Source organism: Amblyomma mixtum, chromosome 5, assembly GCF_055824585.1.
Source record: "Amblyomma mixtum isolate Tamu chromosome 5, ASM5582458v1, whole genome shotgun sequence".
NCBI classification, from domain to species: domain Eukaryota; kingdom Metazoa; phylum Arthropoda; class Arachnida; order Ixodida; family Ixodidae; genus Amblyomma; species Amblyomma mixtum.
The window spans coordinates 153,081,882-153,108,661 of NC_143016.1; the positions used below are offsets into that span (position 1 = coordinate 153,081,882).

The window sequence follows — 26,780 nt, forward strand, 5'->3', positions numbered from 1 at the left end:
CTGTTTTCTTTTTCTGAACATATGGATTGATAGCACGTGGGACACACTGTATAAATGCTTTCTAGAAAGTATTATGTGCCAAACACTACTTGCAATCTGTTTTTATTAGTCTCCACAGCATGTGTGCGCAGCTATCTGAAAAGTATACTGCCTTCGATAAGGAAAATTACTGTCAAGAAACACGGCCCCTGTATGCATAGCGTGATGCCCGCTATCTTGTGTGATCCTGAGCAAATTGCGCAGTCGTGAGAATGCGTCTGCTCCTTACAGCTGCTCTGAAATACTGGTACAATGGTGGTGCATTCATGTTACGTCAAACGTTTGACATGCCATGCAACCATCACTTGTGCTTGTGCCTGGAAATGTCATTGCGTACTCAACAATACGTTGCAACTAAAATGAAATCTGGCAATAATAAAGGTCGACTGAAGAAACTTTTGCCCATTTTTGAAATGAAGAAACACTGATGAGCAATGCAAAAGGACCTGGGCTGGGCATGGGAATGACCCTCACTCAAGGGCTTTTTCAAAACAAGCTCAAATGTCCTCACCAATATGCAAAAATAAATAAATAAATAAGCAAAGAAGTGAAATGAGTACCACCCACCCAGAACTTTTTCATGTCTCACCTCACAGAGAGCGGTAAGGAAGAAACACATCTCTTGGGTACAATTTGCAGAACAAGAATCGAGTTCGGTGAAAAAAAAAAAAAAAAAAACTCTAACATGGCGGTTTGACCAAATGCACATGTAGCGGCGCTGATGGCAAAAAGGAAGCTTGGCGTGCAACCTCGCTTGCACAGGATAGAACAGTCTTGGCTACCAGCCTGGCCAGCAGCACCAACACTATGCTCTGGCGGCTCATCAGCCGTGGCTACCGGGCCTCCTTCAATAAATGTGGATCAGCTTCCACACACAAGCCAAAGGGGTCTTAACTGAATGATGTCATAAAGTACTGCAAGATGTTGAATGTGTTCTGCAAGCAGATATCTTCTTCCTGGAAGAGCCCTAAATGGATGTTCAAGGTTGCTGACTGGACAGACATGGAGTGGCACGTTACTAGCGAAACTCAACCAGTTTACGAAATGGACGAAGAAAGGCTGCTCGTGGTACAACACTAACGGGTCAACCCTTCCAGGCTTCCTCACAACACCTGTAGAATACCAGCCCTAACGTAGCCTTCTCAATTAAACTAAGCACCCATGTATCTCTTCAACCATACTGTAAGCCCCAAGACAGGCCCAAAAGCGCTTCCACATCTGAACGAGCAAAAGTGTAGTGACTTTGGCAGCCACTCCTTCGTCTTAGCACATCACGAACGCTGAATTGGTTTAAACCCTTACCCTTGACAGCTCTTTAAAATTGTGAGAAACTGTGCACACACATTTCGTGCCGGTTTTAAACAGTTCACAAGAGTGGTGATCATATCTAACAGCATTAAGGCGTGCTTTCACAAGAATGCCAGCCAGCTTCAGTCTGAGGAACTTTCACGAAATTTTTCAAATGACATTTCCCACACCTACACAGAACGAATATTTTGTTGTACCTATTGATGAAGTCCCATTTTTCCAGTGTGGTTCGTGCATATAACCGAAAGTGCAAAAATTAAACTGTGTCGCGAGTCACTGCTGCAGTTTCCCAGATGGCGAGTGTTGAGACTGCCCCTGTGTGAGTGAGGATATGTGCAGCATATAACTGCAGTGTCTGCCATAAATTACAAGTAGTTGCTGCCATGGCAAACACCATGTGCCTTCACTGCGGAGCTTTCTCCATGTACAGTGGGTTCTCATCTCTGGCCATCGCTAGAACAGCACCCCCGACACCAGTACTGGGTCTTGACAGGGATGCGATGCGGCAGGCAAGGTTTCACCCGTTCCGCATGCCGAAATCCAACCCTGGTAGCGCAGTGCAGCACAGTGACTGACTGACTAAACGAAAATGATAGTGTCGCCAAAGTATTCGTAAATTTATAGGAAAAATGCGCCACACCTGAAAATCTTCTTGAGAGGAAATTTCTTCATTTTCAAACAAATAAATTCACCAGAACTCACTTACAACTGAAAACAATTACAACTGAAGACAATCAAGAACTGGTTGCACGTAGGCCAGCAAAATAGTGGAATGAGTGCTTCACACTTGACGCCCGCCTACTGTGAACTTAAGAATTTTTTTTAGTAACAAAAATCTGACATCTTCATATAAATATATAAACTTTAATTCTCAGCTCCATATTTTTTCAGATTCTACTCTACTATCAAGGCATTAAATAAGTAATGAGAGTTCGTCAAACACTCCATGGCACATTCATTCCATGGCCAATATAACTCCCGTTAAACTCACCGCAAACGGTTATATGGGCAAGCGACATGCTTGAAGTGAAACTCTGACTGCCTGATGAGAGGAGAGGACAGCAAACAATTTCCCCACTTGAAACTACAGGTTTGCACCTATGGCAGTCTACGGGATGTCTCATGGCATCTTCGATAAACTCGCACCAGAATTTCCCCAAAACCACTGCGGGGCTCAAGGACCCGCGGTAGCAGAGCTCCAAGCCGGGGCAACATCGAACACAAACTGAATCGCGCTGGTGCCCGTTCCGAGCGCCGCCTTGCGTGCGTAGGTGGCGTTGGCCCGGAATTGCGAGTAACGTCGTCTGCTTTCTTCGCACTTTTGCAGCGACAGCCCGAGACAACTTTTTCTTCTGAAATGTCAGCGGTAACCGTTGATATCGTTATGGACGGCAAGGCGCATCGTCTTACCATGTCAAATGAGCTTTTAGAAGGGCTGATGGCTGGCGAGTCGCTTTTGGTGCAAGAAAATCGCAGTACACCCTAAGTGGGCACGCTCGTATTCCGGTTTGAGCTATGCAATGTGTGGTTGCAAGACAGCTGAAATCCGCTATCCAGCATATGAATGCAAGTGTACCCAGATTTCATGATGTTAGGGAAATAATATAGATTGCATACGGCAACACCAAATAATGCTTTAACGCGCTGCAGCAACTGCAAGCTGCGCGTCTCGAGCGTATATGTGCTTTACTTGCTGTGGGCCGATATTCCAATAGACCACAGTCGCAGCTCCTACAAGTTTTAAATGAGTTTTAAATTTTATTTCTCCATAAGTTTCAAAACTTTTGGCCGTTCATTGCCTTCATTTTCCTTTATCAATGCCAGTATTTCTTCTTCGCTGTCAGAAGTGACTGAAAGGAAAATATCAATGATCGCGGCAATCAGATCAGGCCTTTCCCGTGCAGACGCCATTTGTCGTCTGCTTGTCTGCCGCAACGCCTGCTGGGAATGCTCCCATGCGCACCGCCGATTTTGTCGGTGCGCTTTGGGGCAACAAAAAAGTGCCCCCAGATGGTGCGCCCCATTTATCGAAGACGTCCGGTGCGCACCGGTGCAATTTATCGATAACACTTCGCACCGATGCGCACCAGTGCTGTTTATCGAAGATGCTATAAGTGTTGCTGCGTACACCTATGCACTCTGAGCCCTGAACTGCTCACAGTATAAAAACATAAAACAATAGTTTCCCACTTTTAGCATTTGGCTTCCACCTGTTCCTCTCTGCATGAACGCAGAAGAAATGAATCTCTAAAAACTGAAATTAGCAAGAAAATAAACAAAAACATACTGGAACAAATTTAGAAACATCTAGAAACAATAAATATGCATGCACATACTCTGGTACAAGTAGCAAATTAATTTTCAACATCTGTTGACTCAGAAGTGTTCCCCATCTTCTCCAACCGGCTAGCTTCCGCAGCAAGCCGGCCATATTGCCACACATGATCTGCATCTGTACAGCAGCTGATACTGAAATTATGCTTACAAATCTTTGTGGAAAACAATACATGGCCTAATATTCTGAAGACCGTTTTTTATTTTTTTTACATGCAAATTAAATAAACGGAATTAGTACTGCCTGCTGCCGTACATGACACAGCTGGATAAGGTTCTCAACATCGTTTTGCTACGCCACTTCCAAGGAGGCAATCAAACTGCTCTATATACTAAGTAACACGGGGAAATGTGGGTGCTTTACGAGAAGGTCTCATCACACATTTCTTTCACTCTCTGACAAGCACATACATCCCAAATACAAAACTCTGCACTGAGGTCAGTTCTTTGCATTCCTGGATTCTGTCTTCGGCTAAACACAGCTAACAAGGCTGCGAAATGAAACCACGCTATGTTTCAAACTTGGAATCAGTTCGAAATAGGATTCAGACTCGCAAATGGGGTTTTGGCGGAAAGCTTGATGGAAGAGGCTCGGGTGCAAAATTTGCGCGAGGACAGTGGCAATGACAGCTAGAGAAGATCCACACACAAGAAGGCTATAGGCAAAAGCAGACCTTGATGAGCGCTTTCTCCCAGCGGTCGCGCTGAACCCTCCGGTTGGCCTTCCGCAGAAGATGCACGTGCAGGTCGATCAGGGTCTGGTCCACTGCACACAGAAAGAGAGACAGGGTGAGAGAGTTAGGACCGTTTACATTTCTTATCACTGTTGTTCTCCCATACATTTGCACGATGGCAGCCTCGTGAGGTCCCTTATCCCACACATACTGCACAGCGTGCTTAATCACCGTGACTTCACTGAGCAGTGTACAGTTTTGTCACAGTAATAATGTGCGCGTGCATCAGCGAAATGGAACGAAGTGAATGTTGATAGCTGCCTCAACGCCACTGCAAGTAGATGCCAGCCGGTGCCTGCCGACAAGCGCTTTGTGTTATGTCAAAAGACCTGTCACGTGCTCAAGAAGGAAAAGCAGATATTTCACTGCACTCTTCTTATCACTGCAGCCAGTGCGGTTCATCTGAACCACAGCTCACAGCTCTCATAACAACTTGCTGACCCAAACGACGTGGGTTCAATCACGGCCGCGGCAGTCGAATTTCGATGGAGGCGAAATCCTAGAGGCCCGTGTCATGTGCGATGCATGTTAAAGAACCCCATGTGGTTGAAATTATCCGGTGTCCTAGTCTACGGCGTCCCTCATAGCCTGAGTCGCTTAGGGACATTAAAACCCCATAAACTAAACTAAACTAAACTCATACCAAACTTGACAATGCAGAATACACAACCTGCACTAGGTGTCCACCAGTACATAACACACTGCGCTGTGGCCGGCTTTGCACAAGATTCTAGCACTCCTGCCAGCACGTAAACTAGGCCACAGCTTTCTTTGCAATGAAAAGATGGCTGCTGAGGTGCAGCATCCATAACTGTGTCATTCTGCCAAATAGTTCGGCCACACGATGGCGCGCTGCTCTCCCCCTGGCAGCTTCATTCCGTTGCGGCATAGCTAACGCATCTATGTAAGCTTTTTGTAACCAAGATCTGCCTTGCTAATTCGCTGCAATCAAGAGAATTGTTTTAGCTTTGACTTTTGAATGTTGAAAGGTGTCAGTGATGTTAGAAATGTGCATTAAATAATGAACATTGCCAAAATATGTTTTAATAGAGAACTATTACCGAAAACCGGGGACTATATTCTAACACAAGGAAGACAGGGTGTTTCAGCTCTACAGCTTCCGCTCCGTAACCAAAAAAAAAGTTTTCTTGGAGCGCTGTCGGTGCAGCAGCGGTTATTTGCGACCGGCGGCATTCATGCAAGCTTCGGCAGCCGACGACACCTCTGTGCCACAGCTACATACAAATAAAACATGCTTATGCTGGCAAAGAACTTTATTTTCCCCTGCAAATCGCACTTCGTGGTCGTCTTCTGTTTACCGGTCGAGGAAAAAGGAATAGACGACCACACATCACATACAACGCTTCACGCTTTGACACTTTTGTCATCAATCGTAAAAGCCGAACAACACAGACCTTAACAAGCTGGCTTCGTCGATTTTTCCGCACTTAGATCAACCGCACAGTACCTTGATTTTCGACGCCGCGTATAAAAACAGTATCAATGCGTGGAACAGCTGTTTCCGTGCAAAGCGGCTTGTTGACGTTTTACCGCCGTCTGCGCACCCCCGCGGTAGCAAAAGTTACCGACCAGGAAATTTAATAGCCTAACTTCTTGCGCTTCTTGTTTTTCTTAATATTTTTTAGGTTTAAACATCATTTTTCGGCAAAATAAAATAATAATTATTTTTATCGCTGTGCATTTCTTTACTCCTTTAGCAAAAATTTAGCAGACGGTCCCTCGTCGTGCAGGCAAATGCTTCGGGGCGCCGCTCTGCTGTAATTGGCTGATTCCTCGTTACGTCAATTTTGCGTCAGGCGTCGACGTCACATCGTTTCGTCATTTTTACGTCACTGTCAAAAACTTTTGACGTCACTACCAAAAACTTTGACAGATTTTTGACAAAGTTCCGTAATACGGGCCCAGAACACGCAATTTACACGCAAGCTGTCCGTTGCAGAGTGACACAATGCTGCTGCCAACTTAATTTACTGGGGCTAAGCTGTTTTTTTTTTTTTTTCAAACAAAATCGTCAGGATGCTGAAAGTAAGCAGCATAATTTATGTGCATTTTCAGGCTGCATGCCTCAGGAAAACCAGCTAAGAAAGCTGCTAACAACAACAGATCTCATCTCAATGTACTAAATTCATCTTAAAGGTGCTTTGAAAGGAGCTGTCAATAAAGATGAGGCATTCCTGGGATGTTAAAAGGATGCCGTTTCACAAAAAATCTCAAGCAAGAATTTTTAAAAATGCGTTTCGTAGAAGCTGAGTTCCCCGTAGTGAAGATTTGAATTTCAGCGTCTTTGTGCCTTTCCCTCTTCTCTCGTCATTTTTTGCATGCTCAAAGGTCGGTGAAGCTTCCTGGCCGGCTGGAGCTATGCGGCTTAATGGCCCTGGCCCTGGTAGCTATGTGACATCCGAAAGAATCTAACCAATAGCCACCTCTGAACAGAAATATGCAGGAGCACGAGACGGAGTGGCATGAGCATGAAAAAAATCGCTGGAGGGGCTCGCCAAATTTCGTGTGCGATTGTAGGCTCCCTGCTGCACATAGAAGTGTATTTTTTGGCTCAGGTGTTCGCGATGATAGAATGTAGTGGTTAAGCGAGTTTATGTGCTCTCCTCAAAAGGTAGTCTGGTTTATTGGGGTTTAACGTCCGAAAGCAACTCAGGCTATGTGGGAAGCTGTAGTAAAGGACTTCGGAAATTTCGACCACCTGGGGTTTTTTAATGTGCACTGACATCACACAGTACACGGGCCTCTAGAATTTCACCACGGCCGGCATCGAATTTCACCACAACCGGCATCACCACGGCCGGGTCAGCAGCTGAGCGCCATCACCAGTGAGCCACCGCAGCGGCCTCAGAAGGTAGTGTTCATGCTTTGCACAAATTTGTGTCACTTGTTACTGATTTGCCTTCATGCAGTAAATATAAGTACAGTATCTTCTGGACTATACACGTTTAAAAGCTGAAATTTCAAATGGTGCAGTCTATCTATGGGTGCGGACTATACGTGATTTAGTTTTTAAAATGATTTGACATACGTGAAGAAGCCTAGCATGGCTGTTGAAGTGAAAACAAAATGGGACCCAAAACTACAGCTGCGACATTTTGCTGTGCTAAATCATCTGTCCCGATATACAATCACATGCTTTTGGCGGTATTTTCAGTGGCTGCTGTTCAGTGCTTGGATTTGTGAGCACATGTGGAAAAACCTCAATGAATAATGCCAGAGGCGCTTTAGGCCTTCTTGAAGAGTGATTGTGATAGCTACGAAAGGATTTGAAGAGCCTTCCTGGCAGCATTCGAGCTCAGTGAGCGGAGCATGTGCAAGCAGTCAAGTCAAACCAAGCAGGAGAGAAAGAATTTGACGTCAATGAAAAAAGTGCATGAATGTTGGCTGTTTCCTTGAAACACCTAGAAGGAAATCTGGAATGCTTCCCTGAAACATCGGCAGACAATCTAAAAAACTTAGGCAGAAATTTGCCCCTGCGAACTATACACCGGGTGTGGACTATAGTCCTGAAAATATGGCAGCCTGGCGTCTCGGGCCGGCGCTTGTTGCGCGTACTTCTCCTTGTCTCCTACTTGCTTTCTGGGCTACTACCCTCAAGTAGCTTCAAGCCGCATGCGACTGGTTGCTTAGACTTGCCACCAGGTTTGGAAGTGAGGCACTGCAGCATAGGTAGAAGCTCACCGGTACAACGCTGCCATTTTATTATTAACTCATGCACATTTTTACAATCATTAGCATTGTGGGATTTAACCAATATTCAGTGTCATGCTACAGTGAAAACCAAGGACCTTGTAACATACTTCCAATGCTGTTATTAGGTAGCATTTACTTCGCCTGCCACAGGGCCTCTCTCGATGCGGTACCATCTGCATCGTTTGGCTGCTTCTACAGCAATTATAAAGTCTTGTTTCATAGCAACTAATGCCCAGGAGCATTGTGAGGTTTGAGGGATGCTTGTTTCTCACTTATGCCATAAACGGTTTGCAGACACTGTCTTTCAACACAACTAAGCTTAACGGGACCGCCAAATGAATTTTATGGGCCTAATTTTTTTGGTGCAGTAGAGAACTTAGCATCTGAGGTGCCTCATTCTGCAACGGTTTTAGAAATGGTATTGAAGATTTTCAGCGAGAATTTTTCAATCAGTAGATGGGCCTGTTTTAATCTATCCCAATGCTAAAAAAAAGACCAAGAACAGCTATTTCACACTGGCAAAAGTGATGAACCAAAAACTAACATAGTCCTAGTTGCCAGACTGTAGTGACACAGTTTTGGTGTACCGTAGCGTATGTCTGAGTTTCAAAACCTAAAGCTGTTATACAATACAGTGGCGTTTCAGTAGACCATGGTTACCATTCTAACCAAGAAGTGCAAAGCACTGCAGGGCACCATCTAGCAGCAGACGCTCAAAGCATCTCAATGGCAAAGTGAAGGAATTGTTGCTTTTCATCGAAGGGAGTGCACTAGAGCGCGCAAACTATAATAAAAAACGGCGGTCACTTATGAAAAAAAAAAAAAACACGACACTATGCACTTAACAGCATACAAGTAATATTTTATCAAGACATGGCCAAGTGGTGGGATACACCAATAACGGCAAGGTTTGCGCTCAGGATGGCACTTCAGCTTGTGCTGTGTGATTTTCAACCACAAGTTAAAATTGCAAATCCTTGTTTCTTGGAAAATGCAGTGCTCAATCCTCATAATATGAGAAAAGACCTTTTCATCTCCAGCACAATCTCGCCACGCATTTATTCCTGTTTTTGTCCCTTTAAAGAACAAATGATGGATCGGCATGGGCCACTTACCTCTCACTGTTTGAAACTCATGGCAATTAGTGTTTTGCCTCTAGACACTTGCCATCGTCATTGGGATGATGCCACTAACGATAAAATATACGCTAGTGGTGATGTTAATGAATGCCCGTTGTGTACTACACAGAAACAATGGCTCACAGCTCACAGGGATGAAGAACCTGTAGGAGCAGAGCTAGAAAACTATGCAAGTATACTGCCTCAAGCCACTGTTAAACAATGCTACTAGCAATGCTACTGAGTATTTCAATATAATCATATATAAAGATTCAGAGGGCTCGCTAGCATCAATTAAAAAATGCACCACTCCATGCAAAGAGACCTTGTTTCACATAAGACCAGTTGTTTCAACAGAGTCATGCCATTCCTGATGGTACCATTATTCATAGCATCGTGATTTACCAGTTTTATTTCTCAACTTTGCCTTCGGTACTAGGTCAACAAGTAGCCAAGTAGCATGCATGTGAAACAGATCAAGCTGGCAACAAAATAAGAGGAATTCTAACAAGACCGAACAAATATAAATAAAAAAGCAGCAAGCAATGTGCATTCACATTAACAAGGAATAGGTTTGCAGTGCCGAAATTATTTTCAAGTCACAAGTCATCAGTGCCGATCATAACCCATGGAAGAACAAGCATACTTAACGATATCCTCACCAAGAGACAAGGCCACGGCGTCATTCCTAACTTCGACTACTAAGCGTAAAAAAAAAAAAAAAAATAACGACAAGGTACAGTACCTTTGCCCACGCACGAAGTAAAGAAGAAATCGTATTCTCCGTTCTGACATGAGATACGGAAGTAGGAACACAATGAAGAGTGCTTTCAGGGTTTTTAAAATCACAGAGGCGGAAGAAAAATGCGAAAATCGCCGCGCAGGCGAAAGGCCCGCACTCCGAAGGCGACGCGCGAAGGAGGAGGCGCGGCGTCGGTGCAGACGACGCTGGCGTGCGCAGACGAGCGCCGTCGGAGCCGACGACGTCGTTACTCAATCCTTTTCGAGAGGCCCGCAGTCGTTCGAGCAGCGCGCGATCTCGAGGCTGTTAGCGGCGGCGATCACGTAGCTGCGATAAACACCGCGGATTCCAGAGGATTTTTCTTCTCGCTGGCGGGAGCGCACGTCCAACTCTTGCCAGCGGGAGGCGCTTCCGCTTATTTTTCTTCTTTCGGCCACACGCCTCGGTGTTCCGGTCAGCTTCCAACAAACAGGTCCACCGATCGGCGGTTCCAACACGCGATGCGCATTCAGTGCAACTGCTAACGCCGCGGCGGACCTAACGACAAACACTACTACTCCAACCGGGAAATTTCCCGAGACGAACTGGCGAAGCGAGGCCTCTAATCGCGCTGTCAGCGCGAATCGCGCGGCGTGCAGCGGCGGCCGCCGATGGACGGCAGCCGCGCTACGACTTCACCAACGTCGCAAACCCGCGCGAGTCAACTGGTGCTGGGCGACACACACGCGTCCTGCTGCCGACCGGCGCCCGAATCGAAGCGAGAAAGCGTGTGCGGCTGCGAACATTCGGCATCGTACGAGCGCCGCGCACCCGACGCGATCGGCACGGCCGGAGCTGCGGCCGCTGCTGAGCCATGGAGGTCGCGCTCGCGAGCTCTGCCGATCGCGGACACGAAGCTGAGTAACGTTGCTTGCAGGATCGACTATTCACAGCGCAGACATCTGCGACATTGCGATTTCGCGATCCACGTATGCCTGTCGATACTGCGCCGTTAAGCCGCAAAACAATACGACGCTAACGGGTCGTAATTTCGAGAGGGGGGAAAGGGGGTCTCTCGGCGGCACTGGGAGGCTGCAGGAAGCCACGTACCATTTTTGGTATCCTCGAGCATGGACTGTAGCTCGGAGATGGAGATGTTGACGCCGCATAATTCACCAAAATTCAAGATAAACGAGCAGATCACCGCAAAGTTGGGGTCATCGTGACAGTTTTCGTCCGCGCTGGTCGCCATTTTCCAAACGCTCTTCGACAAAGGTTGTGTCCATCAATGTTGACAGCTTTGAAGCATAAATCTACCAATAAAACAGTTGTTACATGATACAATCTTTCACTTTTTTAAGCAAAACACTTGTTCAATTGTGGATGCCACGAAACAACAATAAATACCGAGCCACAAGCATTTATTACGATTCGACAGCAACGATGTAACTAGGGTTTTAAGCCCAAAGAGGAGCAAAATACAATAACAATAGTTCATTTTGAAATAACGCCAATCACTTTTAGTTTATAATGATTGTTTTTATTGGTTTATGTATTGTGACTACTGGGCAAACACGTTACATAACGTACTGAGAGAATAAAAAGTTTAGCAGTCTTGCAACCATGTACAATAGTTTATAAATTTTGTAGTACGTAAGCAAAGAACGTGTTTCTGGATGATTTCGAGTACAAACAGTTTTTTTTTGCGCTGTTTCTAAACTTCATTTTCATACATTTAGATATAAAAGTTCCTTTATTGCTTGAAATTAATCAAAAGATATGCGGAGACTTGAAGAGGAATACAATTTCCATGGCTCAGTAGTAGCTGACTGCAGGTCAGAGCTCCACGTTCGCGCACCGTAGTTTCGCATTCGGCTTGCCTACGTTTACCTACGTCTGCTTCCTCACTACTGCGGCTTTCAGCTACGGAAGGTCGGTCGTCGCCGTGGTTGAGTTGTTGAGTTTTCGTGGCGGTAATCGTTCGTCATGGGCACAATAATGAAGCAGATACTGCAGGCCTTTTTTCCGGGGAAATGCTACGATGAGATAATAGTGCGACACAACTTCGCAAACGGTGAGTCCGCTGCCCGAACAGCTGTCTAGTTTTCAGTCAAGAGCGCGCGGTGCCCGTGGGGTCGTCTGCTGTGTCGGATGTTCGGCGAGTGCGCTGGAGGAAATAACGAAGGAAAAAAGTCCTCGGGAGAAAACCCCTGCGCGTGCCTAGATTCGAATCTCTCGTGTTTTTCCTTCCTGTTGACTTCAGGAATGGTTCCGCAGGCTTGGACTGCCGGCTGTTTATTTCAGATGGGACAAGTGATGTACCGTTGACACGCAGATGTATTGCAGCTTGTCGTTTCCCTTTTGAAGCGAGTTTACTTTCGCCAAAAACATGTGCACAGGGAGCATTTTGTGGGTTCCCGGCGGCGAGTTGTTCGTCATCGTAGAGGCAGCAGAATCGGCAGGCGTGTTGTGGAGCGATAACGTATGTCCGAGGGAAAGTACGAATAATAAGCGAAACGCTGTTGTTATCTCTATACCCGATAAGCATTGTTTCCATGCGCGTGCCGATGCCGTTCTGCGGCAACGTAGTATGGTGCGTCTTCCTGACTGCCTCTCTGTTTCTTTCTCGCAGTGGACTGTCTCAAGCTAGCGCTGAGCAAATGTCTAGGCTACGGCATCATAGTTGGATCCACGCTGGGTAAGTGCGCTTGTAGCGGATGCACTGGTTAGAGACGTTGGCCCTGTGTTCGCCAAGCCAACTGCAAACACATCCGCTCGTTTTTTTTTTTTTTGTCGTCTTTGAAACAAGAACTTGTTGAAAAAAAAAAGCGACCAGCTGGCGTGAGAAGCCACATATCATGCACATGTCCGACCCTGCCGCCGACAGACGTTGGACAGCAGTTTTAGCGATCACCACCTGACAACAGTCTGTTACGGAGCGGATTCAACCGTATCTAGTTTTTTATGTGTATCTCGCAGTGCACTGTGTGCGTTTCCCATTAAATCAACTCTCTGGTACCGAGCTCTCACTATCTCTATTTGTCCAATTCTAAAATAGTTGAAGTTCAAACTTTGTTCTTTCTGTCATCAACTTAGATTCAGTATTATGGTTTAGCAACGCACACTTGGGTTCATCAGCCAAATGCCGTACGTGTGCATTGGGTCATCGTGGCAGCTTACCAAAACTTGTGCACAGCATAATCTCCTTGACTGTGGCAGACCAGTCACTGAATGGCTGTTACCATATATTCTTCATGGTGTTTAGTTTTGTGGACACACATGCCCAGGCCATTCATCACTGGCAGACAACTTATGAATTTCTGCCTTAAGCATGTACAAAAATATTTCCACAGTTTTCAAAAAGTAATTAAATAGCTGACCCATTCTTTGTATCTGTACCTGCAGTTGACATTAGTTTAATTTCTGAAAACTACACCGAGGTTGCGATAGCAGTAAACACAGACACAACGAAACACGCATTGGATACATAATATCAGCAGTGACAACTGAAGCGATGCAGGCATAAGCAAGCAAAGTAGGCACAGCTTTAAATTCTGGTTGTGTACATCAGAAGACCTTGCATCAGCTGAAGCTTCTGTGACATCGTTGGGAACGGAAAGATTCCACAGGCTGACTGCGTGGCAGGAAATGGCGCGGTATCTGTCTCACATATCTCGGTGGACACCTGAACCGCGCCGTAAGGGAAAGGAGGAAGGTGGGAGTGAAAGAAGAAAGAGGTGACCTAGTGGAGGTCTCCGGAATAGTTTCGACCACCTGGGGATCTTTAACGTGCACTGACATCGCACTGCACACGGGCGCCTTTCGCGCTCCGCCTCCATCGAAACGCGGCCTCCACGGTCGGCTTCGAACTGGGTAGTCCGGCTCGGTAGACGGGCGCCTTGACCACTGAGCTACCACAGCAGGTGGAAGAAAGAATGCATGTTCACTCTTTACGTGGTCGCATCGCTTGGACACGCAAACCAGCTACTGCATATACGTATCTTTATCTAAGGGCGTTTGATAAAAAAAAATCAACCTCCGATTTACTTTATTAAACTAAATGTGACTTAAAGGGACACTGAGGAGAAATTGAAGTTGGCTTGTATCGACAGAATACCAGCTCCTGATTACAAAAAAAGCCACTCATACTGACAACAAAGCTCTTGTAACGCAGAAAAGAGCAAGAACCAAAATACAGGTATCGCCGCCACAGGCCGAACTCGCAAGTACAAGCGTGATGACTTCATAGGACAAAACAGTGTTGCTAGAACCCATGGTTCTAGGAACACTAGAACACGAGATTCCACGAATCACGGAGGCGGAGCCAATACATGCGCAAATCTCCTTGACTTCGCCAGATGGCGCCACATACCCGGCTGCTACGCGCGCGCCTGCAGCATCGGGACCAATCAGCGCCTGCTCACCAGTGGTAGGCGGGCTCCCGGTAATCCGCTAACGGTAACAAGGTACACGGTATGCTAAAGTTGTCTATTTGCTAGAACTTCGTTGACGACTTCGAGAACGGGATCCATCGTAACGCGGGCAAAACGCCGGCGCAAACGTAAACGAAGCGACGGTAGCGACGGCCGCAATAGCCGATAGATGCCTTCAATGTGCGGCCGGCGGTAGCTTTCTTTTCGGCTGCTGCCAGGCTGCACTGCTGGCCGCCAGAAATCACGGAGTCTGCGTTACGTCATGTGCACGTCATGTTTCACGTCACTTTGTCCTGTGTCGTCATAAGAGAATCCCAAGTTTGAATCAAAGCGGCGGGAAAAACTTTTTCAATTTCGAATCCAAATTTCTTAGTAATAAATGCATTTTCCTCTACCGGCCAAGTGGCAACAAAGCCATGAAATGCCGAACTATCGGATTTTTCTGTAAAAAAATATTAATAGATCTCTCCTCACTGTCCCTTTAAATGCGCTAGCACGGTAACTTCGCATAATTTGGTATCTTGGTTAACCTTGGTCATTGTGCTGCCGGGTTTAAATCGGCGGTTAAATTTAGGGCTATGAATCAGTTTTACTGATGAGGCGAAAATGTAAAACCATGCGTCCTTTCGAATCCGCTAAAGCAGTAGTGAGGAACAAATCGGAATTTCGTTATGTACAAGCCTGTCGTTATATCCGGGTTTTTCGTGATATCTGCTTCTTTCGTCTCCCACCCCTCCTCTACACGGCGAAATGGGAGATTTCCCTCATTCTAATTTGCCACTTGTCAACTGTGGTAGGTGGCTGCATTAACTCCGTGGCAAGACGGCTTTTTCTCCAGCGAGGCACTTATTCTAAATGGAAATGCGGTGCGCAAGCCCCCCGTTTCTCACTCCGGTTTCGATTTTTGGATCCATTGCGCACGGCTGGAAGTGGACGAAGATGGCGACGTACAAAGCAGAGTGCGAGAGACTTTCGGTTTTAGTACGCTGGATGTTCAGCTGCGGCGATAGTCGGTAGGTGGCGCGCCCGAATCGCATCGAGGCGGTGGCGCAGTGGTCGAATGCAGTGAACAAAACGTATCTAGCTGTTCGCGCCGCCCCGGCTCACAAACCCAATCGCGGCCATAGAGTGTTTTATTTTAGTTGATTTGTGCTCCGATGCTTCATCCCCAGACAAGACTACTTTTTCGCTAGTGAGGTGTTTTGCAGGCTATTAGAGACCTTTATAATAGGGCCCTATCGGTTAGGGAATTAAAGGAATAGCGCGGCGCCAGTGCGCAGGCGTAGGGCATTAACGCCCCTCCGGCTTTTGTCTTGAGCGTATACAGGATGTTTCACCTAAGACTTCGCACAATTAAAAAAAATAGGCTTTTTGAGTCTGACAATGCATAGCATTGTCAGTGGTGTAGTACAGGGTCTGTCAAAAGTTCCAAGGCCTCAGGGTTTGCTTTTGACCAGCATAGTCGGGCAGTTGAGGTACCCTCGAAGCTCAAAATTTCTGTAGAGGATAGAAGGAGGATCGTTCTACCATATGAGAACCTGATAGCTTTATCGGAATCTTAAGTGCCAGGATATACCGATGAAAAGCGGACCATGTGGCCTGGAACTTTTGGCCAACACTGTACATCAGAATGTAACTAAGACGCGCTAGCTAGCACGCTGGTCAACTAATACTGAATAGTTAGCTTTTAACTATTACTTTTAGGCTCCTTAATTATCGACTGGCGTGTAGCCCACGGTAAGTAATATCCATACAAGTTTTTAGAATTTCGAAAACGCGGTTACCCTCGGCGTGGTGACCCGACAAATTTGGCTACATCGCATTAAAATACATGCACTTTTGAGGAGCTCACAGGCAAAGCAACCTCTCCAGTGCGCGAAACTCGTCGAAATACCCAAAATCTGTTTGGCCACAGCGCCGAAGGTAACCGCTCTTTCGAAATTCGAAAAACTGATATGGAGATTACTTACGGTCGGCTACACGCCTCTCAATAATTAAGCAGCCTAACAGTAATAGTGTGAGTATTAGTCAGCCAGTAATAGTATTAGTTAACCGGTAATACTATTCAGTATTAGTTAACCAGCCAGCTAGTTAGCACCTCTTAGCCTTGTTCTGATGTTCTACACCGCTGACAATGCTGTGCCGAAAAAGCACTCTCCTAACTCAAAAAGCCTGTTTTAAAAATTGTTTAAAGTTTTGGATGAGACACCTTGTATATTCTGTCGGTGACAAGAAATGGACGGGTCAGCTTGACAGCACAGAACTAGACCGGACAGCTTGGCAGCATGCCCTTCAGGAGGGAAGCTGATGAACTTCAACGTCTTTCAGTGCGAGCGCCACAAGCGTAAACGTCTTTGAGCCTGAGCTGTTGTTGTTTCTTCATGCGGGTTTGTAGGCATGTGCCAAAACATAAGGCGCTGCGGAAAGCGTTGTGCAGACGACGCGACGCCAAGGCTACGCCCAACCTTCTCCCGTCAGTCAGAACGATGCACCAATGGAATGCCTTTAGCGAAAGTAACCCCCATGACGTCAAAGGGGCTCAGAGTAGTGGGGCGGGGAACATTTGTGTTGAAGGAAAGAACGAGCGGGCTTTGATTTGAATTTTTGCAGCTTTTCGGGGCGCGCATGGCTCTAGTATTTTGCAGAGGTTATCTTCGATGCCTCATCTATGCAGTGGGTTTGTTTTTCAAAAATGTCCGGACCCTGGTCAGTTGCCCTTTAAAAGACGCGCTCACACAAGCACACATGAGAAAGTTCGAAGAAGCTGGGGATGAGAGGTCGATGACCGCGCAAAATACAGCTTCATGCATGCACGAAACTTGGATGATCTCTGGATGCGGTAGTCGACGCCGTGTCTCTGCTCTGAGAGTACCTTGTCCGGGATACTCTCCGCAAGACTCTATAAGGACCGAAATAGCGACAAATGAGCTTTCCGGACATGCCTCTCCGTTGAACATGGGTCCATACCCAAACCTGGTCGCCGGGATTGTAGAAGACTTGCCTTGAAGAAGAAAGCATGATAGAGCTGGAATAGTGCGCTGAGCACGTGCCAGCGGGAAGGCTTGTGTTGAAGCGGGGACAAGACAGAACCTTGGGGGATACTCTGGTTGCCAAGAAAGAAAGAAGGAGAAGAAAGTGGACCGTATGATATTCCGGCTCTGCGGTGGGCGAGGAAGGCGGTGATGTAAGCATGGGCACGGGGTCCGACATGGAGGCATGCAGGAGAGAGCGTCCAAAATGGCAGTGTGATTGATGTACAGCCTTTGTCAAAAGTTTGGAGCCCAGGGGGTTTTCTTTTGAGCCGCACTATGCCGTTCTTAATGGATCTCTAGCGCTCCAAATTTCCTGGACATGAGAAGATTTCCCGTACTGCCTCCTGCAAGAGGTAGGACTTCCATGAATGCTCCTGGAGTCTCAGTATAAAGCTTGGAAGTGAACCCCCTGGGCTCTAAACTTTTGACAAAGACTGTACATTGTCGAATGCTTTGGTAAGGTCCAGCGCCAGGATAGCTGGAGTGCGTTTGTGGTGGGAGGGGTGTAGGAGATCCTCGGAACTGGAGCATGACATCCTGGGTAGACAGCTGGGGACGAAAACCGAACATGGAATCCGGATACATATCGTGGTGATCCAGATAAGTCTACAGGCGGGCCAGGATGACGTGCTCGAACAGCCTGCCGAGGCAGGAGGTGAGAGAGATGGGGCGGAGGTATTCTAGGGCAATAGGTTTGCCGGGTTTGGGGATGAAAGAGACACGTGCATGCGTCCACGAGGAGGGAAGAGTGCCAGCCTGCCAATGTGTATTGATAAGGTTAGTAAGGGCTTCTAGGGAGGGGGTATCTAGGTTTCGGAGCGCTTTGTTACTGATGCGGTCAGCTCCCGGGGCCGAGGTGGTGCGGTGCTTGAGTAGCGCCGCACGAACCTCGCCCAGGGAGATGTGCGCATCAAGATCGGGGTTTGGGGGAGCCAGGGTAGCTGTGAAGAGGAGTAGGGGGTCGGTGAAGAGGTAGCGGTTCCTGGGTGCCGCCAGGAAGTCAGTATCGGAGAGTGGGGAGGAGTGAGAGAGGTGGTTTGGTTTGGTTTATTGGGGTTTAACGTCCCAAAGCGACTGAGGCTATGAGGGACGCCGTAGTGAAGAGCCCTGGAAATTTCGACCACCTGGGGCTCTTTAACGTGCACTGACATTGCACAGCACACGAGCCTCTAGAATTTCGCCTTCATCGAAATTTAGCCGCCGCGGGCGGGATGGACCCGCGTCTTTCGGGTCAGCAGCCGAGCGCCGTAACCACTGAGCAACCGCGGCGGGGCTGAGAGAGATGGGAAATATTTTTGCGCTGGAAGGCTTTGGTGTGCGTAGGGCCGAGCAGCACCCTGAGTAGCGACCACGTGTCGCGGAGGCCCAGGTTGCCGGATGCGGTCGTAGATCTGGCCCCACTGTTGCCGAAGAAGAGAGGAGCAGTGCTGCTCCATGTCCGACGCGAGCTGGGTCAAACGGAGGCGCAGGCGGCTATTGTGTTTCTGGGCCTGCCAGTGGCGGTGGACGGCGTGTTAAGCCTCCCAAAGGTGCAGCAGACGGCTGTCTGCCGTAGTGGAGTGTGGTGCTGCAGGGAGTGTGGATGTGGTAGTGCGAGCGTCCGCCAATAGGATCTCAGTCCAAGCCGAGAGATCGGTGATAGGAGCAGAAGAGGAAGTGGAGAGACGGGTGGAGCGGAAGCGGACCCAGTCAACTGTCTGAGTCAGACGAGTAGAGGAACGAGCAAGAGAGGGGAAAGGGAAAGCGGTGCAGAGGACGTAGTGATCGCTACCGAGGGAGGCACCTGTATTAATCCATGTGGGATCGGTAACATTTCTGGCGAGGGCAAGGTCTGGATTAGTGTCTCGTTGGACACTGGATCCGATCCTGGTGGGGCAAGCGAAGTCATTAAGCACAGAAAGGCATTCGTTCTGGATGAAAGTCAAAAGTGAGTGGCCCTTGCGGGTGCTCTGGGAGTAGCCTCAGCTGGTATGGGGTGCATTGAAGTCTCCCAGAATGACCACGGCTTTGCGGCCAGTGCAGGCGAGCGCATTGCGGAGGACGAGTAGGATAGGGGTTGAAGGGGCTTTGGGAAGGCTATACATATTGAGAACGAAGAAGCTTGCCTCAGTGCGACGGCTGGGAAGGATTTCAAGGAGGAGATGGGCGCATTCCAAAATGTCTAGCTCGTGCAGTTCGGCAGTAAGGTTGCGGTGCACCGGCGTTGTAACGCTTGGTTGGCCCTCTGAAGGAGGATGGAAGGAGGCGTAGTCGCGCAGCTTCACGGGAGCTAGGGGTTCCTGGAGGGCTAGGGCGCAGGGGAGACTGTCAGGAGGGATGTTCTGGATATGGAGCTACAAGGTGCTCCGCTTGCCGCGGAACGCCTGACAGTTACGCTGCCAGAGGTTAAGGTGCGGGAGCTGCCTGGCTATGATGGATAGCGAGGTCCTCAGACGGAGTTAGAGTAAGTGCAGGGATTGGTCGGGCGGGTAGCGAGAGGTGCGCGAAGGTGGCCTCACTCGCGCTCTGGCGGGTTTCTAAGGCCGCGACCCTGGTGTCTAGGGCGGTGCGGTGAGGTTCGATGGCGGTCACGCGGGTGTCGATACTGGCGACGCGCTCAAGTTGCAAGCGGGCCGTGATGCGCTGCTCAAACGCCTCCGAGGAGGAGGCTGTTTGGCGAATGCCGTTACGCTCGGGCGCAACGGCGTCTGAGGAGGGGTATCGGCGTTTTTCGGGGGGCTGCGGGTGGAAGAGGAGGCATGCGATGACGCAGCTCAGGGTGTCGTGTTCATCGGCTCCCCAGCTGGTGCCGGCAGAGGCGACGGTTGTTGAGGTGCAGCAGCTGGTGTAGAAGGAGGAGGAGCGGGCAGGACAGACGCGCTAGCGCGGCCTGCAGCTGACGCGACAGCTTCTAAATTTGGAGCTGCTGGGCAGTGATAGTGGCCTCGAGGGCCGTGATTTTGGGGTCCGGCGTGTGGGGCTGCGATTTCCAGCTTACCTGTGATGTGCTGGTGGTGGCGGGGGCGGTGGACGCCTCGGACTTGGGTAGAGGCGGGAAGGACACGGAGCAGTGGCGACTGGCAGACCAGGCACCACGGGAGGCAGAGCGGGGGCGGGAAGGCCGGGAGGTCTTGAGGATAGGCCCGGTGGGAGCCGGTGTTGGGGAGGTTGGGGCTTGGAGGTGGCTGGGGGTGACGACGGGCCGTTCCGGTCGAATCGGTGCCTGCACGAGCGCGAGCCCGTGATGTGGGCCCCCTTGCACAAGATGTAGGAGGGGACGCAGGTCGGAGGTTCGGCTGCCTTGTGGGCCTGGCCGCAGCGGTGGCAGAGGGCAGACTTGGGCTTCGTACAGACGTCCGCGCGGTGGCCTGAAGCCCAGCAGTTCGTGCACGCCTCAGCTTTAGGGCTGAACGGGTGGCATCGGAAGATCCCGCAGTTAAAGACGATGGTGCTGGGGAGGGTGGTGGTACCGACAAAGGTGAGGATCGATTTGGAGCGCCCCATACGATGCACGTTGGCGATGGCGTAGGGGGTGTTGACATTCATGGATTGGAGGTCTTGAACTATTTCTTCCCGAGTTTGGGAGACCACGGCGTTGTATATGATGCCGCGGAGAACGTTGTCAGGTGCGGCTGTGTAGACACGCAGGGGGTAAGAAATGGGACCCAAGCGGAGTTCCGAGACCTGGAGGTAGAGACGAGCGCGTGGCTCAGATGGGGTGCCGACAGTGAGGGAGTTATTGTACGGATTGATCCGTACACGGTCGGCGGTGCGGACGGTGGCATCGTCGATGTTGGCAAGGGTACAGAGGACTTGCAGCACGGCTCTGTTGGTGGTAGTGCGGAGTTCGAGCCCCACTCCCGGTCTGAAGGCGATTTTGAAGTCCTTTGCTGGAGGCGAGGGAGGGGAGCGTGACGACGTAGAGTGGCAGTACAGGAAATGGTGTTGTGCGGTGGAGAAGAAGTCGTGGATGCGTTCGAGGCAGGCGGTGGCGAGACGCGAGTAACGCTGGTCTGGTGTGCCGCGGCTGAACCGTGTGCCTTCACGGCACGTACCCAGTGTGAGTCGGCTGCAAGCTCGGCAGGGCTGGTTGAGATGCCTTCGACTTGGTAGGCCATATTGGCTCCTTGGAGGTCTGTGAACAGCAGCGACTCAGGCGTCGAAGCCGGGCCGTGATGGCCGCAGGTGTGGCGAAGAGTGCAGCAGTGCGTCGTGCACTGGCTTAGCGCTTCGGCGGCGTGGTGCAGCAGAAAAATGAACCAAATGAGTCGAGAGTGGTCGGAATCGGGCTCCGAAGGTGTCAAACGGATCCTCTCACCTTCACGGTTGCCTTGGTGAAGTTTCGTAAAGGAAGGATGAAGAATTCTGGCGAAATGGAGTCAAGAAGCACGGAGCCCATGCGAGGCACGTCTGTTCAGCTCCGCGTCCGAATAGCGTTCCCCGTGAGGTGTGTCGCCTTAATCGGTTGCGAACAAACAGCGATTTTAGAGCGCAGCTCTTAGGCACCCGTTCCCAGAGAGTGAAAGCGCAACCTCCTCCCCTCCTTAGCAACCGGCGCGCCAGTGGGGGCCGCAGCTGCGGGGAGCGCATGCAGCGCGCGTCGGCGGTGGCAGCTACACCGCCGCTCCTTGGCTGGACGTCTCGTCGCAGTCGAGTGAGTGAGACGCATGGCTCCGAAGCGGCCCAGTGATACCGCGCCAAGCGGTTCGGAGAAGCGGCTGTGGGTTGACCACAAGACTTTCGCCAAGCACACTTTGGAATTGCCAGTGTCTTCGGTAATTTTTTGAGGAAAGGAAATGCGCAGTATCTGTCTCCCACAGCTGCGGAACCAATAAAGCGGGGGCTTGGAAAGCAGAGGGTAAAATTTGTAAATTGGTTTTTGAGGAAAGGAAATGCGCAGTATCTGTCTCACACATCTCTGTGGACACCTGAACCCAAGGGCGTCCGCAGAATTTTTTGCAGGGGGGGGCCCCGTTGGTGCCCCGGGGGGGGGGGGGGGGGGGTATGTTCGTAGCAAAAAGGCGCTATTTGCGGAGTAAATTTATTTATTTATATATAAATAAAAATTAAACAAAATGCACACATGAAAGAAAAATTACAAACAGCAAATTAAAGCGCGGCTAGGAGAGGTACATTGGAGTTTATCAACGAAGAAACAACTAAAATTAATAAAAAATGCAAAAAGATGCTATATCACTTCGTGGAGAAGAGTGCTCAGTCTTCCTGCATACGGGTTCTCGACTCACCCGGATTTATGACCAGCACACAGCACAATATGTTCGCAAACACGCAACTACAGTCACTCAGTCAGTCTTCCTTGAACAGCAACTGTAGGCGCCTCGGATGTTTCTGGGCGAATTGCGTAATTACACGTGTGATAAATTCACTTCTGTGCTTCATTACACGCTCTCGGTGCACACTCATCATACACATTGATTGGAAAAACTGTTGAACGCGTAAGTTGAAAACAAAAGATGACTATATATACAACGAAAACTTATTTACAAGATAAATGCACGCTCGCAGCTTCATACACCTCGCTCCATCTTGCTTGCGCATCCGCACAGTCGAGCCACCCCACACACACTGCTCGCCGCTCGTCGTTTTCTCGTCCGCTGTCTTGGTTGTTCTCAGCTTCGCTGACAACCGGCCACTAAAAACACCCAAGCACAAACACAGAGGCGCGCACATGTGCGAGGGCTTACTTGCCGCAGTATCCCCGAATGCGCACTTTGGGGGTGAAAGGAACGCCGCGCAACTTCCGAGGGGAAGGGACACTCGCCACTCCGGTCGGAAAATTTGTTTTTGTGTTTTTATGGGGTTCAGAGCCCCAAAACGACTCAGGCTATGAGGGATGGAGTAGTACAGAGTTCCGGGTAATGTCGACCACCTGGGTCTCTTTACCATGCACTGACACGCACAGTACATGGGCGCTGTTGTGATTTGAGGCCCAGCCAGAGGTGACAGGCGAGCCAGGCAGGCGCCATCGGGCTGCGTTGACCAAAGGCGCTGGTTTTCACAGAAGACGCAAAGAACGCTGGTGTGGGGGCGCCTCGGGAGACTGCGTCGCCGTGAACAAAAGCAGCTAATCCCCTTTGCCGGAGATTCTGAAAGCGGCGCTTCTACCGAACTGCGCTACACGTGGATCGGAGGAGACAGCGAGCGGCGGCGGCGCCAACTCATCGCCCGCTTGCCCCTGAGCAGCCCGACAAAGCGGGGGTGGACACGGCTGATTTGTCCTTCCCTCCTTAAGAATTCATCGGTGACCAGCGTAACGACATAGGCGAAAACAAGATGCCCCGTGCACTGTCTGCCTCCGTGTCGCTATCTCTCTAGAGATCAAAGAAACAGACACCCATCTCAAGGCGGCTCGAAACACATGCTCGCCGGTGCCGCTGTATGTCTGGAACAGGTCGCCCTTCAGTAGAGCTAACGATGGCGTGGTTTGAAAACGGCGGAACGACGCACGCCCGGACGCGGCATTTCGCAGATGTGACCATGCGGGGCTGCTTTTACCCTTTTGACTGAGCGCACCACCGCCCCTGGTGTGCGGCCATCACTCACGGTTCGAGTGAGTGATTTTCCAGGGGGGTGCAACCGCCCCCCCCTTGCCCCCCCCTCCGGACGCCCATGCCTGAACCAGTGGGAAGGCGCATAACTGCCACGTAGCTTTAAGCTGCGTGGCGGTAGTGGCAGATGTGCGCTGCATGCTTTGGCATTGACAACGTTGTGCCAGAAACGCTGCACCTGCCAGGGTGGCAGGGTGGATGGGGACTTTAATGTAGATATAAAGACAAGCGGGAATTTCTTACCACTTATGCCAGAGAACATCCCGTGCCTCTCGCTCGTAACGGCTCCCACAGCTGTGAAAACCTCGCGAAATGCTTGCGAAGACCTCGTCTTTGAGAACCAGGCATTGGTGCAGCAAGTCGAGCATATATCCATCTATTTCTCCGCCCACAAAGCTTCCTTCATGACAATCACGAACTGTTAGTGGAGTGTTTCTTGAAGAAGGAATATGTGTGAAAAATAACAAGTTGTCTGCAATTGTGCATACATGTCTTGCTCGAATTCTTTGCCTAAATCTATCGAAAAGCTGAAACAGCTGATGAGCTGCGCTCAAATTTCGCATTATGAAGTAACGTAATCGTCGGGAATTTTTTTGTAGCGAGACCTACATTGGCTGTATTCTCGCCGTTTCGCTGTGCGCGGTGGCCACACCGCGAGCTGAGCCGTTGCCTAGCAACCGCCGCAGCTGGCAGCGCCGCTCGCCGCGCCATCTGGCATGATGTCAGAGGAGGAGCCGGCATTGCATCGTATATATATAAGTGGCGGCACGGTGGGATTCGTCGGCAGATATAGAAAGTGAGTCGGAGAGACTGAAAGAAGCCAGGCTTCGTCTTCGGAACGAAACCAAGAGTAGGCAGCGAGCCAAGCAGACGGAGGAAGAATGAGCCGCACGCCTCGAGAAGCGCCGTAAGTACGAAGCGGCCAGGCGAGTGGATTCAGATGAGGATGGCTCGTCTTCTTGTTCAGCATCTCGTGCCAGGGCCGACGCCAGTGCTGTGTCAGGGCCATTGAGACGGCTGCTTGCTACTTCACCGACCATCGGGCCGTCTTTGTGGCAATTGAGAAACAACAAGATGAAGACTTTGAGAATAAATGCGTTACACGATGTCTAATCTTTAATGTAACCATATCTTAACGATTGGTAACAACAAAACCTAAACACTGAGATGCACCAAGCTAAACGATAATGTAACCTTAGAGATAACCAAGCTAAGCAATAAGATTAACCGTACCTCTCGCTACGCACATCCAGGCATAACGGAGTTAAGCCACAGCCAATGTTTTAGAGGTTATTTCTAAACTATAGGGTCCGCGCAGAGCTTTCAAATTTGACTCGAATACCCACAAAGTCCACCTCTACAGATCTATAGCGCTACAATATGCCCATCGAAATCATTTCAGGGTCCCTTTAAGACCAGCGAGGACAGTGTCCATCATCCACTGAAATGTGGCAGGCGCGGTACAAAGGCCCAAAGGTAGAACTTTAAAATTCGTAAAGGCCACGGGAGTGACAAAGGCCGTCTTCTCACGGTCCCGTTCATCTACCTCAATTCTTCCAGTAGCCTTGTTTTTAGGTCGATCTGCGAATAATACCGAGCACGCCGAAGGCGGTCGAGAGAGTCGTCATTACTTGGCTACGGGTAAACGTCCTTCTTGGTGACTGCGTTCAGCTCCCGGTATTCGACGCACAAACGAAACATGCCGTCTCTCTATTTAACGAGGACGACCGGCGAAGACCATGGGCTGTATAACGCCATCTTCAAGCATCTCCTTAACTTCCGACTTAATGGTTTCGCTCTCTGTCGACGAGACGCAGTAGGGCTGCTGACGGATTGGGTGTACGTCATCGTACGTCACTATGTGGCGCTTGGTGAGGATAGTTTGACGCACTCTCAACGAGCACGCGAAACACTATCTGAATTCTAGCAACAGCGCACATAGCTGTTCTCTTTGCCTGTCTGCAGCGCAGAGCTGACGTCGAGACTATCGAGGTACACGGGAGGAGAAGCACTTGGAAACATCGGAGATGCGTTCGGCAAATGCTGCAGAAGTGTCGCGAAAAAGGTGCCGATGCTTGCGTGTAAAACTGGCAACAAGTGTGTGTGACTGTTGGATCAGACTGCGGGCCACGCTCAAGCCTTGCGTCAACAGTAATGAAATGTTGGTTTCGGCGATGGCGTCACCGCCCTGAAGTGCATCACACTCGACAGTAATGAAGGCGCCGGTTTGAGGTCTGGCTTGGTCACGTCGCTTTGCTGAGGGCGGCAGCATTCTCAGCTGAAAACGTGACCTTGCGATCTCCGAGGTCAATAATCGCCCCATTTTCACGTAGAAAATATACGCCTAGGATAAGATCTACACACCGAGACAGCTGTCCACAAACCTGGACTCCTTGATTTGCACTCGGGCGGTGCGCATGTCGAGAGGGGTAATCAGATGACCGCCCGCCGTGCGAACGTGTGTTCCAGCCCATGGCGGGAGAACCCTCTTGAGAACGGCGGCCAGCTGGCTACTTAGAATTGAATAATCAGCACCTGTATCCAATAACACTTCAACGTGGCGACCATCGAGTGTCACGGTAGTATCGCAGTGAACAAATGTATTTGCTCTGTGGGTAATGTACAGCTTGTGCAAGGTGTCGGTCAAGCATTCTTCGAATACGACCGGACTACGTGCCGACTGACACATACAGCCTTTGTCGAAAGTTTGGTGCCCAAGGGGTTTACTTCTAAGCCGTGTAGCGACTGTCGTAGCATTCGTGGAAGTCCTAACTTTCGGAAAGGTGAATACCACAGTTT

General features: G+C 49.5%; 2 protein-coding genes and 1 pseudogene across 2 annotated transcripts in view; 1 reads left to right on the forward strand and 2 right to left on the reverse strand.

Annotated features, from left to right (window-relative positions):
• The window catches only part of LOC149344179 (uncharacterized), a 65,292-nt gene extending 54,056 nt beyond the window's left edge, over positions 1-11,236 (reverse strand). Inside the window, exons 1-2 of the mRNA XM_089546200.1 lie at positions 11,079-11,236; positions 4,356-4,447 (exon numbers count right to left, since the gene is read on the reverse strand). Coding sequence (XP_089402326.1) covers positions 4,356-4,447; positions 11,079-11,220 — 234 coding nt within the window. The 5' untranslated portion in view covers positions 11,221-11,236. The remainder of the gene's footprint in view (positions 1-4,355; positions 4,448-11,078) is intronic.
• Positions 11,237-11,865: 629 nt separating this feature from the next.
• Positions 11,866-26,780, forward strand: part of LOC149344180 (mannose-P-dolichol utilization defect 1 protein-like) — a 73,480-nt gene continuing 58,565 nt past the window's right edge. The window contains exons 1-2 of the mRNA XM_089546202.1: positions 11,866-12,042; positions 12,601-12,666. Of these exons, the coding sequence (XP_089402328.1) occupies positions 11,955-12,042; positions 12,601-12,666 (154 nt within the window). The 5' untranslated portion in view covers positions 11,866-11,954. The remainder of the gene's footprint in view (positions 12,043-12,600; positions 12,667-26,780) is intronic.
• LOC149344181 (uncharacterized) lies at positions 19,395-26,400 on the reverse strand (annotated as a pseudogene).